General features: G+C 35.9%; 1 protein-coding gene and 1 pseudogene across 3 annotated transcripts in view; one reads left to right on the top strand and one right to left on the bottom strand.

The window, feature by feature from the left end:
• The window catches only part of RCAN2 (regulator of calcineurin 2), a 313,585-nt gene that overhangs the window by 258,095 nt on the left and 42,222 nt on the right, over positions 1-13,268 (top strand). For all 3 annotated transcript variants that reach the window (XM_049765536.1, XM_049765535.1, XM_049765537.1), the window contains one exon: positions 11,085-11,258. In XM_049765536.1, coding sequence (XP_049621493.1) covers positions 11,085-11,258 — 174 coding nt within the window. The remainder of the gene's footprint in view (positions 1-11,084; positions 11,259-13,268) is intronic.
• Positions 4,818-4,934, bottom strand: LOC125996941 (uncharacterized; annotated as a pseudogene).

Below are 13,268 nucleotides of genomic sequence, written 5' to 3'. Positions count from 1 at the left end.
TTACACTAAGGGGTTACTCCTGGTGAGCCTCGGGTGTTGGCAGTCAAATCCAGATCAGCTACATGCAGGGCAAACACTGTGCCTGCTTTATTATTGTGCACTCGAGTCCCTCAAGTACACCAGGTTACCTAGGAAGTACTATTGTATTTTGCTTGATAGGTTTGTGACAAGCTCCTAGATATCTTATATAATGATGGAGTATTAAAGTCAGTCCTCAGCTAGAACAGCTAGTAACATTACCTAGTAAATTTTATCCCACTGTAGTTTCACTTTTCTGTGTCTGATTTTCAATGGAGAATTATAATTATCATTTTCCAGGGACATACACCACCCATATCACAAGTCATTTTATTTGTCTACTTTTATTCTCTGCCTCTTTGTTTTTGTTTTGTTTTATTTTATTTTTGGGTCACACCCAGCGGCAGCGCTCAGGGTTTACTCATGGCTCTACACTCAGAAATCGCTCCTGGCAGACTCGAGGGACCATACAGGATGCCAGGATCCAAACTGGGTCTGTCCACATGCAAGGCAAAAGCCTTACTGCTGTGCTATCACTCTGGCCCCCTATTCTCTGCCTCTTAACACAGCAGAAGCTTCTCAAATCTTCTGCCTCCTTTCACCATTCATACTCTAGAAAAAGAAACTCCCCTACTTACCACAGACCAACTTTAAAATTACTAAAGTAACCAACGTTAGTTTTACTTTTTCTGTTTCCAAACACATAAATTCTTACCTAACTACATTCAGCATGAATAAATACCGACAACTCATTCTTGTCTGTATAATCCATTCCAGTAAGCTCTTCCCTGTGTTTTCTCTCTGCTTCAGTTTTATTTCTTCAATCAATAAAAGTCTTCCCTCTTAATGGTGGGAAATCTTAATCATTACTAACCATTTAGTTAACATCCAAGACTCTTCTTTCTTATGGAAAAACTCTCTTTCTAAACATTCACTTCTCAATCTGTAATCATTTGTATTTCACTTCTCTCAGTAATAATCCATATGATCTCCCATTTGCCAAGGCCATCTTTATTCTATTAGACTTCTTTGCAGTAGTCAACATCACACTTCTTTGAATAGTAACATTCGTAGAACTCCAGTATGTTTTTTCCTTAAAATGCTCACTCTTCTTCCCATTTTTCTTCTCCTTAAGGTGACTAAAGCTCACATTTTCTGATATCCTGTCATACAGAAAATATTTTGGATGTTGTTCTGGAGAGGGGGCAACCTGGCAGTGTTCAGAGCTACTTTGAACTCTTTTTTCAGGGATAACTTCTGGTGGGTTCAGGGAAATAAACGAGTACCAGGGATTAATTCCAGGTAGACCATATGCAAAGTAGTTGCCCTACCTACTTTATTATGTCTCTGGCCCCAATACAGAAAATCTTTGGGCTCTTGGGATCTCATTTTCCATGAGGTCAAAAATAGTTTCACAATAATAAGACATTTCTCACCTTTTAAATTATATAGGCAATTACTAACGTCACATTATACTAAAACATGATTAGTTTAAATAGTGGTTAAAACCGCTGGAACTTTGATACAAATCAAAGCAGCAACATCAAACTGCACTAATAATATCTGTGTTCTTTGAAGTCTCTCACTGACAAAATTTTAAAGTAGGAGGAAAATAACAATTTCACCTTTAAATGTTTTTGATAAAGCAGCTAATTTTATTGACTAACTAGCCTTGAGAGTACATTTTTTTCTACTCTGATTGACAGATGTGAGATATACACAGAAATACTTCTGCATGACAAAATATAGAGGAAACATTCTAAGCTGTTCTATGCTGAAGTATATATTCATATGACACTATTTTTGCTTGAAAGAATAACCAACAAATTATAGTTCTGTAGCTTACAAACTTGGCAGATGTTTTCACAAATATAAATGATTGAGAGCATTGCTCCCAAAAAAATAACTGACAGTGCTTATTACCAGTGGTAAAGAATGGACTTTAAACAAAAATTAGAATTTTGGAAAACTTGTGGAAAATACTCATCAACATGTATCTGAAAGTTTTCCAATCTTTGAAAACTTTGTGATGAAATAAATGATGGCCCTAATGAATGTGATTTTTTTTCTATTGTATAATGAAATGTGCAGCATTTGGAAAAGCTTTATTACTCAGAGAGAAAATACTTTTCAGATGGCCATAAACTGTTATAGGATCATAAATGAGGAAAAATTCATTAAAGGTACAAATTATATAAATTGAATAAAATAGAATTCCTGTCTCAAAGATTGGCAAGGGCTGGGGGAAGAGGAAAATGGGGGCATTGGTGGTGGGAAGGTTTCACTGGTGAAGGAGGTATACTTTTATGATGACTGAAACCCAAATAAAAACATGTTTGTAATCATGGTGATTTTATATGAATAATAAAAAGGTTTTATTTTATAAAAGGAAATATTTTGTAAGTTAAGTTGCTATTAGGAAGTAACAAAAATAATCATCTTTAATGCAAAAGCTGTTATTCCATTATACCTTTAAATTCTACATTGCAGTTTATTTTAAGAAGTTGCCACTTATCTGTTAGGCTACAAAATTAATGGGCAAAAGTCAATGACATTCTTATATACAAATAATGCTAGAAAAAAAAATAGATATTCCAAAACAATTCTATTCACAATAGTACCACATAAACTCAATACCTCAGAGTCCACTTAACTAAGCAGGTAAAGGACCTATGCAAATAAAACTACAAAACACTGCTTCAAGAAATAAAAGAGGACACAAGGAAATGGGACATATTCTCTGTTCAAGGATTAGGAGGATTAATATCATTAAAATAGCAATATTCCCCCCAAAGGATTGTACAGATTTTAATGTAATCCCTCTAAGGATAACCATGACATCCTTTAAAAAGTGAATCAAACAGTCCTAAAGTTCATCTGGAATAATAAATGTGCATAAATGTCTAAAGCAACCCTTAAGAAAAAGAAGATAGGAAGCATCACGTTCCTCAACCTTAAATTGTATTATAAAGCAATAGTCATTAAAACAGCAGTGTATTGGAATAAAGACAGACAGACTCTCTAAGCAAGAGAAAGAGATTTAAACAAATGGAACTATATTAAACTGAGAATCTTCTATACTTCAAAAAATATCAGCTAGGTAAAAAAGTCATCCACAGAATGGGAGAAACTAGTCACCAATATCCATCAGAAAAGGGGCTAATATCTAAGATATATAAGGTACTTACACAACTTAACAAGAAAAATATCTAACCTCATCAAAAATGGGGACAAAGAATGATCAGACATTTCCTCAAAGAGGAAATACAGCACATGAACAGTGAATCATTAATATGAACATGAACATGAATCATTAATAATCAGGGAGATGCAAGTCAAACCAACAATGAGGTAAATCCAGGGCCGAAATGGTGGCACAAGTGGTAGGGCATTTGCCTTACATGTGCTAGCCCAGGACAGACTGCAGTTCGATTCCTGGGCATCCCCTATTGTTCCCCAAGCAAGGAGTGATTTCTGATTGCATACCCCCCTGAGTGTCACAAGATGTGGCCCCAAAACAAACAAACAAAAAAACCCCAAAAAACAAAAGATAAACCAATGAAGTAAATCTTACACCACAGAGACTGGCACATATCACAAAGAACAAGAACAACCAGTGCTGGTGTGGATGTGGGGAGAAAGGAACTCTCATTTATTGCTGGTAGGAATACCATCCAGTCCAACCTTTCTAAAAAACAATATGGAGAATCCTCAAAAAAATGAAAATTGAGTTCCCATATGATCCAGCAATACCACTACCAGGAACACAAAAATAATACAAAAATGCCCTTTGAATTCCTATGTTAATTGCAGTACTTATTGACAATAGCCAAAATCTGGAAACAACCCAGTTGCCCGACAACAGATGAGTGGCTAAAGAAACTGAGGTGCATCTGCATAATAAAATACTATGCAATTATTAGGAAAAAATTGAGTCATGGAATTTGCCTATACATGGATGGACCTGGAGACTATTATGCTGAGGGAATGAGCAGAGGGAGAGAGATAAAATATAGAATAGTCTCACTCATCTGTGGGATTTAAGAAAAATAAAAGACAGTATGGTATACCAGACCCAAAGACAATTAAGATGAGGAACAAAAGGACCAGCCCATGGTATGAAGCTTAGCACAAAGAGTGGTGAGTGCAGTTAGAGAAATAACTGCACTAACAACTACCGTGATAATAAGAGTGAGAGAAAAAAATAGAATCTGTCTCAAAGTTAGGCTGGTAATGGGGGAGAAGAAACATGGGGAACATTGGTGGTGGGAAAGTTACACTGGTGAAGGATTTGCATACATTCCATGTCTGAAACCCAACTATGAATATTTTTGTAACTTCAGTGCTTAAATAAAATTATAATAAAATAGAATCTGCCACTTATTAGTATTATAAAATATCAAGGAAGAATATTCACAATTATTTGAAAAGCTATTCAGATGTTCTTTCTTTTTCTAACCCCCAATTTAGGGGATGTCAATTTTTTTATACTCATCAGACAAAACACCATAACAAATAGATTGAATCAAAGGCTAAGGTGAGGCTTCAGATGTCTTTTATTAAATCAAATTTAAATGAACAAAAAGTTAAGACAATGCTAACCATCTCATTAATTTTTTCTCGTTTGGAGAATACTATTTTTCATTACAAGGCTGTTTTAGCACATAATGGCTTTATTATAATTATTCTACATTAAGTTCATACTATTTTAACTTACAATTCTAATTTTTAGGCACAAAAACACTGATTATATTTTAAAAGCCCACAGTTTTGGAAGTTCTTCAGGAACCTCCATAATTTTTTGTCCCCCAATTCACAATACAGACCAGGCAAAGGGCCTGGGTTGAGGTGTATATGGGGTGCATTTACTGTACTTCCTCTTTAACCTCCATAATTTTTTAAGACTGAAGCAAGTAAGATCAGAGTTTGAGATTATCACTGTAATATTTGGTTAGAGTTAGTATCTACATTAAGTATTGGGGGAAAGGAAGAAGTTACTGTGTTTGTAGGGAACCAGAGTTGAAGAAATAAGCAGTCAGAGGACTAGAAAATATAAATGTGAGTATAGCAGGAGTCTGGCATTAGAACCACACAATATTTGCTAAATTATTGTGTGTGGGACCCCTGCTGCTAGCTCTGTGTGTTACTAGAATTCTGCCTCATGGTGCTTCTGGCAGTTTATTGTTCTTGATCTGTTTCAAGCCAATTTGGTCTGATATCTTTCTTTGGCAAATAAAATGTCATTTCATTAATGAAAAATAAAGAGAGCCAATAAGTCCCCAGTTCTTGGCCCGCTGTTACCCATTGCCAATATTACCTCCCAAAAGACCTTTGCAGTGAGTAAGGCTGGTTATTTTGATTATGTGTGAAGTGAACATCCTAGCCAATGAGATCTAGGCTGTTGGTGACTGTTCTTTTTTTGCTTTGTTGGTTTAAACTCAAAATAAGGAGCATTAAAATGGTTTCTGTCACTTGCTCAAACACAGCTTGATGATACTAGTTGCCTATAGCTCTCTTGGGAACAGAGTAGAAAATAATCTCCATCATCATTACTAATCTGCAAAGATTAGTAACAGAGAAAGTGTTTAAGCTATCTCTTGTCACCATTCACCTAAGCTACAGTCCAGAACTCTTAATTCCTTTTCCTAATCCAGGCTCTTCAGACCAAACAGCTATGAATAACGAAGACTCTAATGTGAGGCATAAAGAATGAATTTTAAATAATATATTAAGTGAGAGGCAAGGAATTAAGATCTGAAGTGAAAAATCACACAGGTATCCGTCCTTGCATAAGCCTTCAAGAGGTGTCAATAATTCTAACTGCCAAGTTGGAAATGGAAAAGCATCATACAGAGAAGATCCTAGGATTTTTATCTTAAAGTAAATAAGTATGTGTATATGTGTAAGATTCTACATTGAGTGTCAATAGAGATTGTTCAGCGGGTAAGGCAAATGTTTTGTGTGTTGCTAACTGAGGTAGACCCCAGCACCCAGTCTAAGCCTGGAACTTCATATGGTCCTCTGAACCCTAGAAGGAGTGATCCCTGAGTATAAAACCAGGAATAAGACCTAAGCACTACTGGATATGGGCCTCTGACTTCAAAAAGAAAAACAAATCTATGTAGAAATAAGTACTTTGAGTCCCTTCTGCCATTCTGAAAATGTTCATATACTTATAAACTATCAGCTGTGATTTTCCACTTCTGAGTTGTGAGCAACCAGAAAATAGTATAATCATCAGATTTACTGCTTAGGAGAAGACAGAGTTGTTGGGAAAGAATTTCGAGTAAACCCCATAAAAGTGCTAGTTGAGACTCTAAGCCAAGAAGGTATGGATTCCAAGACTTAGAAAAGAGGAAGAAACTACCCGGAAAAACAGACAAAATGATTCTTGTTTTTCTCTTATTAAGGAAAGTGAATTCTTCCAATCTCATGAGCATGGAATGTTTTTCAGTTCCTTGGGTCATCTTCAATCTCTTAAGTGTTTTTTCAAGTGTTTTAAAGTTTTAGTGGTAGAGGACTCTCACCTATCTTGTTAGGTTGATTCCTAGATAGTTTTGGACACTATTTTAAGTGAAATAGAATCTTTGATCTCTTTCTCCTCTGAATCTTTATTTGTATAAAGGAATGCAATTATCTTTTATGTATTAATTTTGTAGCCAGCCACTTTGATGTATTGGTTTATTGTTTCTAGGAATTTTTCTGTAGACTTTTTAGGGTCTTTGATATATATATCATGTCATCTGAAAATCAGACAATATTCTTCAAAGACTTACAACAATCAATTATAAAGTTTGTGTAGAACCAAAAAAGACCTAGGATAGCCAAATCCAAGCTTAAAAACAAGGAACTGGGGGCCGAAGAGGTGGTGCAAGTAGTAAGGCATTTGCCTTGCTGGCACTAGCCTAGGATGGACCATTTTGATCCCATGGTCCCCCAAGCCAGGAGTGATTTCTGAGCACATATCCAGAAGTGACCCCTGAGCGTCACCAGGTATGGCCCAAAACTCAAAAAACAAACAAATAGGGGCCGGGCGGTGGCGCTGGAGGTAAGGTGCCTGCCTTGCCTGCGCTAGCCTAGGACGGACCGCGGTTCGATCCCCCGGCGTCCCATATGGTTCCCCAAGAAGCCAGGAGCAACTTCTGAGCGCATAGCCAGGAGTAACCCCTGAGCATCACAGGGTGTGGCCCAAAAACCAAAAAAAAAAAAAAAAAAAAAAAAAAAAAAAAAAAAAAAAAAAAAAAACAAACAAATAAACAAAAAAACAAGAAACTGGAGGCATCTCATTACCTAACTTGAAGCTTCACTATAAAGCCATAGTGATCAAAACAACATGGTATTGGAAGAAAGACAGACTTTCAGACCAATGAATCAGAATAGAATATCCAATGACAAACCCCCAAGTTAAATGGTCAATTAATCTTTCACAAGAAGCCAAGAAATTGAAATAAAACGACAGTTACTTCAACAAATGGTGTTGGAACAATTGAATAACCACATGTAAGAAGTTAAAGAGCAATCCATATCTCACTCTTTACACAAAAGTCAATTCAAAGTGGACTAAAGACCTTAATATTAGAATTGAATCTCTAAAGTTCATTGAGGAAAACATGAGCAGAACACTCCAAGATTTAGACCTCAAAGAAGTCTTCGGTGGCAGGATGCCAATGGCAAGGGCTATAGCATCAAATCTGAATAAATGGGACTACATCAAACTCAAATGTTTCTGTATGGCAAAAGAAACATGGGCTAAAATTAGAAGGCAACTAACTGAATGGGAAAATTTTTTTTCACTTAACACATCAGATTAAGGTTTGATATCTAAGATATACAAAGTACTCAGAAAGGTTAACTCCACAAAACCTAAAAAAAAAAAAAAAAACATCAAAAATTGGAAGAGGAAATAAACAGACACTTCTCTGAGGAAGACCAACAGATGGCCAATGGACACATGGAAAAAATGTTCATCATCACTTATCATTAGGGAAATGCAAATCAAGATAACAATGAGATATATATCATCTTATAGCAGTAAGGATGGCATAGATCAAATATAATGGGAACAATCTCTATTGGCAGGAATGTGGTGAGAAAGGAAGTCTCAATCATTGCAAGTGGGAATGCTGCCTGGTCCAATCCCTATGAAAAATGGAGGGTTCTCAGTAAACTCAAAATTGATCTGCCATATGACCCAACAATCCCTCTTTTGGGGTATCTATCCCCAGGAGATAAAAATATTCACCCAAAGGGATGTATGCACACCACTATTCATTGCAGCCTCCAGTACTATAGCTAAGACTTGGATTCAACCTATATGTCCAACAACAGATGAGTGAATCATGAAAATTTGGCATATATATACAATGGAATACTACATATCTGTAGAAATAATGTAATCATGCAATTTGCAGCAACATGGATGGAACTGGAAGATATTATGTTAAATGAGGAAAGCCAGAAAAAGAAGGATAAATACAGAATAGTATCACTTACATGTGGCATGAAACACAATGGACATTGTCTCAAACACCCTTGGTCCCAGAGTATAGTAATAAGAAGGAAAGAAACTGAGTGGAAGAGAGAAACACAAATATGAAAGGATGAGAGCCAAGCAGTTTCAGGTGCATTGGTAGAGATAAAAAAAAAAAGAGCCAAAGTCAACAACAATGGAATCAAGAGACCCAAACTCTAATCATCTAAACTTTAAATGGGTCTGTTATACTGGCATGCTGGGCAGCAAAATGTGGTGTTTAGAATGTACTCTAGAAATATGATGGAGTGACACCAACACTGGTAGCGGGATTGGCCCTGATTCACTATTTGTCTGAACCCCAATTATGAAGGACTTTGTAAATGACAATAGCTTCAGTAAAATAAAATTTAAAAAAGGAAGTAATTTAAAAAAAATAAATAAGGAAAGTGGAATAGAAGCAGAAGATCTGAAAGGCGGAGAGTAGCATTTCAAATCTCCAAATGTTATAAAACTATTTTTAAAAAGCTTATTTCTAATGTGATTTGGAAAGTTCTGTACTTGATAGATATGTTTTTATAAAAAAGAAAGTATGTGTGTACAGTCAAAATGGAAAGGACTATGTATTGCGAAACCTAGAATTTCAGAAATGGACAGCAGCACTTGGAAAGATCATAAGCCACAGACTTGAACATATGATTCCCAAAAATGAGAAAGTCCTTCTAACATCTGATTCCTCTATCCGTGTAGTCTCAGAGCCAGTGATTTTACAATACCACATAATAATGATTCTCATAGATGTGATCATATGAAACTTGGGTCAATTTATTGCTGCTTTGTATTTGTTTTAAGGCCTCACCTGGTGGTAGTCAGGCTCTGGTCAGGGTTCCTACATGCAATGCTTGGGGGACCATATGCCATGTTAGGGATTGAATTAAAGTCAGACATATGCAAGGCTAGACAATTTACTTAACCCCTGTACTAACTTTTCTACCTTTCTCCCTTCTACTGCTCTTTTTTTCTTTTTATTCTTCGTTGGTAAGGACCACACCTGGTAGTTGTTAGGACTTACAAGTTCTGCTCTCAGGGATCATTCCTGGAAGGTTCAGGGAACTATATGGGATGCTGGGGGTCAAACCCATATCAGCTGAGTGCAAGACAAATGCCCTACCACCTGTACTAACACTGGGGCCCTTCTACTGTTCTTTTTCAGGTAACCATCTCTTACTCCCACGATAGCAGTATAATCTTTGATATTGTTGGAAGCATCTCTGTATTCAAAGTACCAGGGACTTTGGCCTTGGATTTGCTGTTTACTGCCCTTATTATTGTAGACAGGTCTTATCTTCAGACCCTAAGGGTCTTACTTTTTTTAAATAAAGGGGAGCACTTGAGTGAATTACCATTAGATTCATTCCAAATAAAAATTAATGACTTGCAAATTTACTAAGATAATTAGGGTGAGTGAGCTAAATAGTAGGTAAGATTCTTGTACTTGCATGTAGCTAATCTGAATTCAATTTCCTGCATAGAATAAGGAACCCAAAGAAATAATCCCTGAGCACAGAAGAAATAAACCTTGAGCACTGCAGATGTAGCTCAATCCCTTCCCCCCAAAAAAGTGTCCAGACAGATATTTATATTTAATTTTTTCCTTTATATGCCTTTTTTAGTCTTATATGCTTTTTCTCATATTTGTACTTTGGATATACCTGTCAGAAATAATAGTTAAATCATAGTCAAAACAAAATGGAAATACTAATTTTATGTCCTTCTAATCTAAAGCTTAAAAGCCATGCCTTGTGAAAAATAATCATTTAATAGATATTTGTTTGGCTGAGTTGAAATCTGCATTAAATAAAAAGGATTTAATTATAAGTTAGTACTATTATTGGCATAGCTCTGATGTAGAACTAAAATTATCCCAAAACATAGTGGTTTAATGCACTAGAGAATGACTTTCTTCTTTGCCAGGATGATAGGATTGGGTGGGAAATAGAAGCTAGGCAGAGTAAAATGTAGTTTCTAACTGCTGTATCATGTGGAACACTTGCCATCATTTAAAAGTCTGAAAGTTTCTCAAAGACTTTTTCCTGCCTCCCTAATTTGATTGCTAGGACTATTGTGCCTAACTAGAAGTGTCTGGGTAGTATGATTACTAGATGTTCTTTTTAGGCAACAAAAGTGTCTCCACATGGATAATCATTAATAAAGTATACCATATAGTTTCTTTAAAACTTTGGTATTTTAAGATCATGATTTTCTTAGAGAATAAAATAATTATTATTTCTTAGCCCAGAAACACATACATTTCTTATCTTTGTATATGTACATAAGTACATAGATATAAAAACATTATTTATATAATTTTTTCTATTTCAAGGCCTATTTATTGATATTTTACACATTTCTGAACCCAGATTATCCTTAGCATATTTAACAAATACAGAGAATGAAGTGGTGAAACAGTAAATGAGCAGTGTCCTGATTTAATGTTAAATTGAGAATGGCCTATTTAACTACTTTGTTATTTGATTTTGTCAGGTTTGGTAACACTCTCAAGACTAATGGACTTTCTTCTATTGTTTTTTATCAGGAAAAGTTTGAGGGACTGTTCCGGACTTATGATGACTGTGTGACGTTCCAGCTATTTAAGAGTTTCAGACGTGTGCGAATTAACTTCAGCAATCCTAAATCTGCTGCACGAGCCAGGATAGAGCTTCATGAAACTCAGTTCAGAGGAAAAAAATTAAAACTCTACTTTGCACAGGTAAAGTGATTTACCTTACTTATCTCTTTGACTTTGTTTATTTATTATAATTTTATTTATTTACATAAATTATTTATTTAAGCACTTTGGTTACAAACATGTTTGTAATAAACAACTAGAGAGTCAGAGATGAAATCAAACAGAAAATAAAAAATTCCTGGAAATTAAGCTGTGGGACACAGCTAAAGTGGTACTAAGGGGAAAATTTATAGCTTTGCAAGCATTCATCAAGAAAGAAGAAGGGGCCTATATAAATAACTTAATGACACAGCTTATAAAATTGGAAAGTGGTCAAGAAAATTAACCAAAAATAGAAATAAAATGTACACACACCCCTTCACCAGTGCTATTTTCCTACCACCAGAGTCCTCCATTTCCTTCTTTCCCCACCACCTGCCTATCTTTTGAGACAAGTATTCTATTTCTCTTACTATCATTGTCATGATAGTTGTTAGTGTAGTTATTTCTCTAACTGTGCTCACCATTCTTTGTGGTAAGCTTCATATCATGGGCTGATCCTTCTGGCCTTCATCTTTATTGTCTCGGTATTATTATCATATTGTCTTTTATTCTTTTAAATCCCACAGATGAGTAAGACTATTCTATATCTATTTCTCTCACTCTGACTCATTTCACTCAGCAAAATAGTCTCCATCTCCATGAATAGGATAATTTCATGGCTTCATTTTTTTCTAACAGCTGCATAATATTTAATTGTGTAATGCACCACTGTTTCTTTACCACTCATCTCTTGTTAGGCACCTAGGTTGTTTCCAGGTTCTGGCTATTGTAAATAGCACAGGCATTTTTTATTGTGTTATTGTGCTTTTAGGGTTTAATGCTCTGAGTGGTATTGCTGAATCGTATGAGAGCTTAATTTTCAGTTTTTTGAGAAATGTCCATATTGTTTCCCAGAAAGGCTGGACTAGATGGCATTCCCATCAGCAGTGAATGAGAATTCTTTTCTCTCTTCATCTGAGCCAGCTCTGGTTATTCTCATTCTTCATGATGTATGCTAGTCTCTGTAGCATGAGATGAAACATTTTTGTTGTTTTGATTTTCATCTCCCTGATTATTAGTGATGTGCTTTTTGGCCATCTACATTTTTTTTCTTTGAGGAAATGTCTATTCATTTCTTGTCTTCATTTTTTTTGTTGTTGATTTTTGGGCCACATCTGATGATGCCCAGGAGTTACACCTGGCTATGCGCTCAGAAATTGCTCCTGGCTTGAGGGACCATGTGGGATGCCGGGGACTGAACTGAGGTCTATCCTGGGTCATCCACGCAAGGCAAATGCCCTACCGCTGTGCTATTGCTCTGACCCTTGTCTTCATTTTTTGATGGTTCAGAGTTTTTTCTTATTAAGTTGTAACAGTACCTTGTATATCTTCGATATTAGCCCATTCTCTGATGTGTATTGAGTGAATACTTTCTCCCATTTTGTTGTATCCTTTTCTGTTGTAGGCTATTGTAACTTAGAAATTGTTTCCTCTGAGATGCAGAAGCTCCTAAATTTAATGTAGTTCCATTTGTTTATCTCTGCTTCCACTTATTTGGACTGTGGTGTTTCTTCCTTGAAGATGTCTTAGTTTCAATGTCATGAAATGTTTTGCTTATGTGTTCTTCTCTGTACCTTATAGTTTCAGGTGTGATATCAAAGTCTTTAATCCATTTTTATTTGATATTGCATATGGTGTTAGATAAAGATCTGAGTTTGCTTTTTTGCATCTGGCTGACCAGTTGTCCTAGAACTATGTGTTGAAGAGGATTTCCTTGCTCTATTTGTATTTCTTGCCCCTTTATCAAATATTAATTGATTATAAGTCTAGGGGTCATTCACTGAATACTCATCTATTCCATTGATTTGAGAGTCTATGTGTTGGGGTCAGAGAGATAGCACAGCGGCGTTTGCCTTGCAGGCAGCCGATCCAGGACCTAAGGTGGTTGGTTCGAATCCCAGCATCTCATATGATGTCCCCCCACCCCCGTGCCTGCCAGGGGCTATTTCT

Source organism: Suncus etruscus, chromosome 18 (assembly GCF_024139225.1).
Source record: "Suncus etruscus isolate mSunEtr1 chromosome 18, mSunEtr1.pri.cur, whole genome shotgun sequence".
Classification (NCBI taxonomy): domain Eukaryota; kingdom Metazoa; phylum Chordata; class Mammalia; order Eulipotyphla; family Soricidae; genus Suncus; species Suncus etruscus.
The sequence above is the reverse complement of the archived record's forward strand: the minus strand, read 5'-3'. Positions and strand labels throughout refer to the sequence as shown.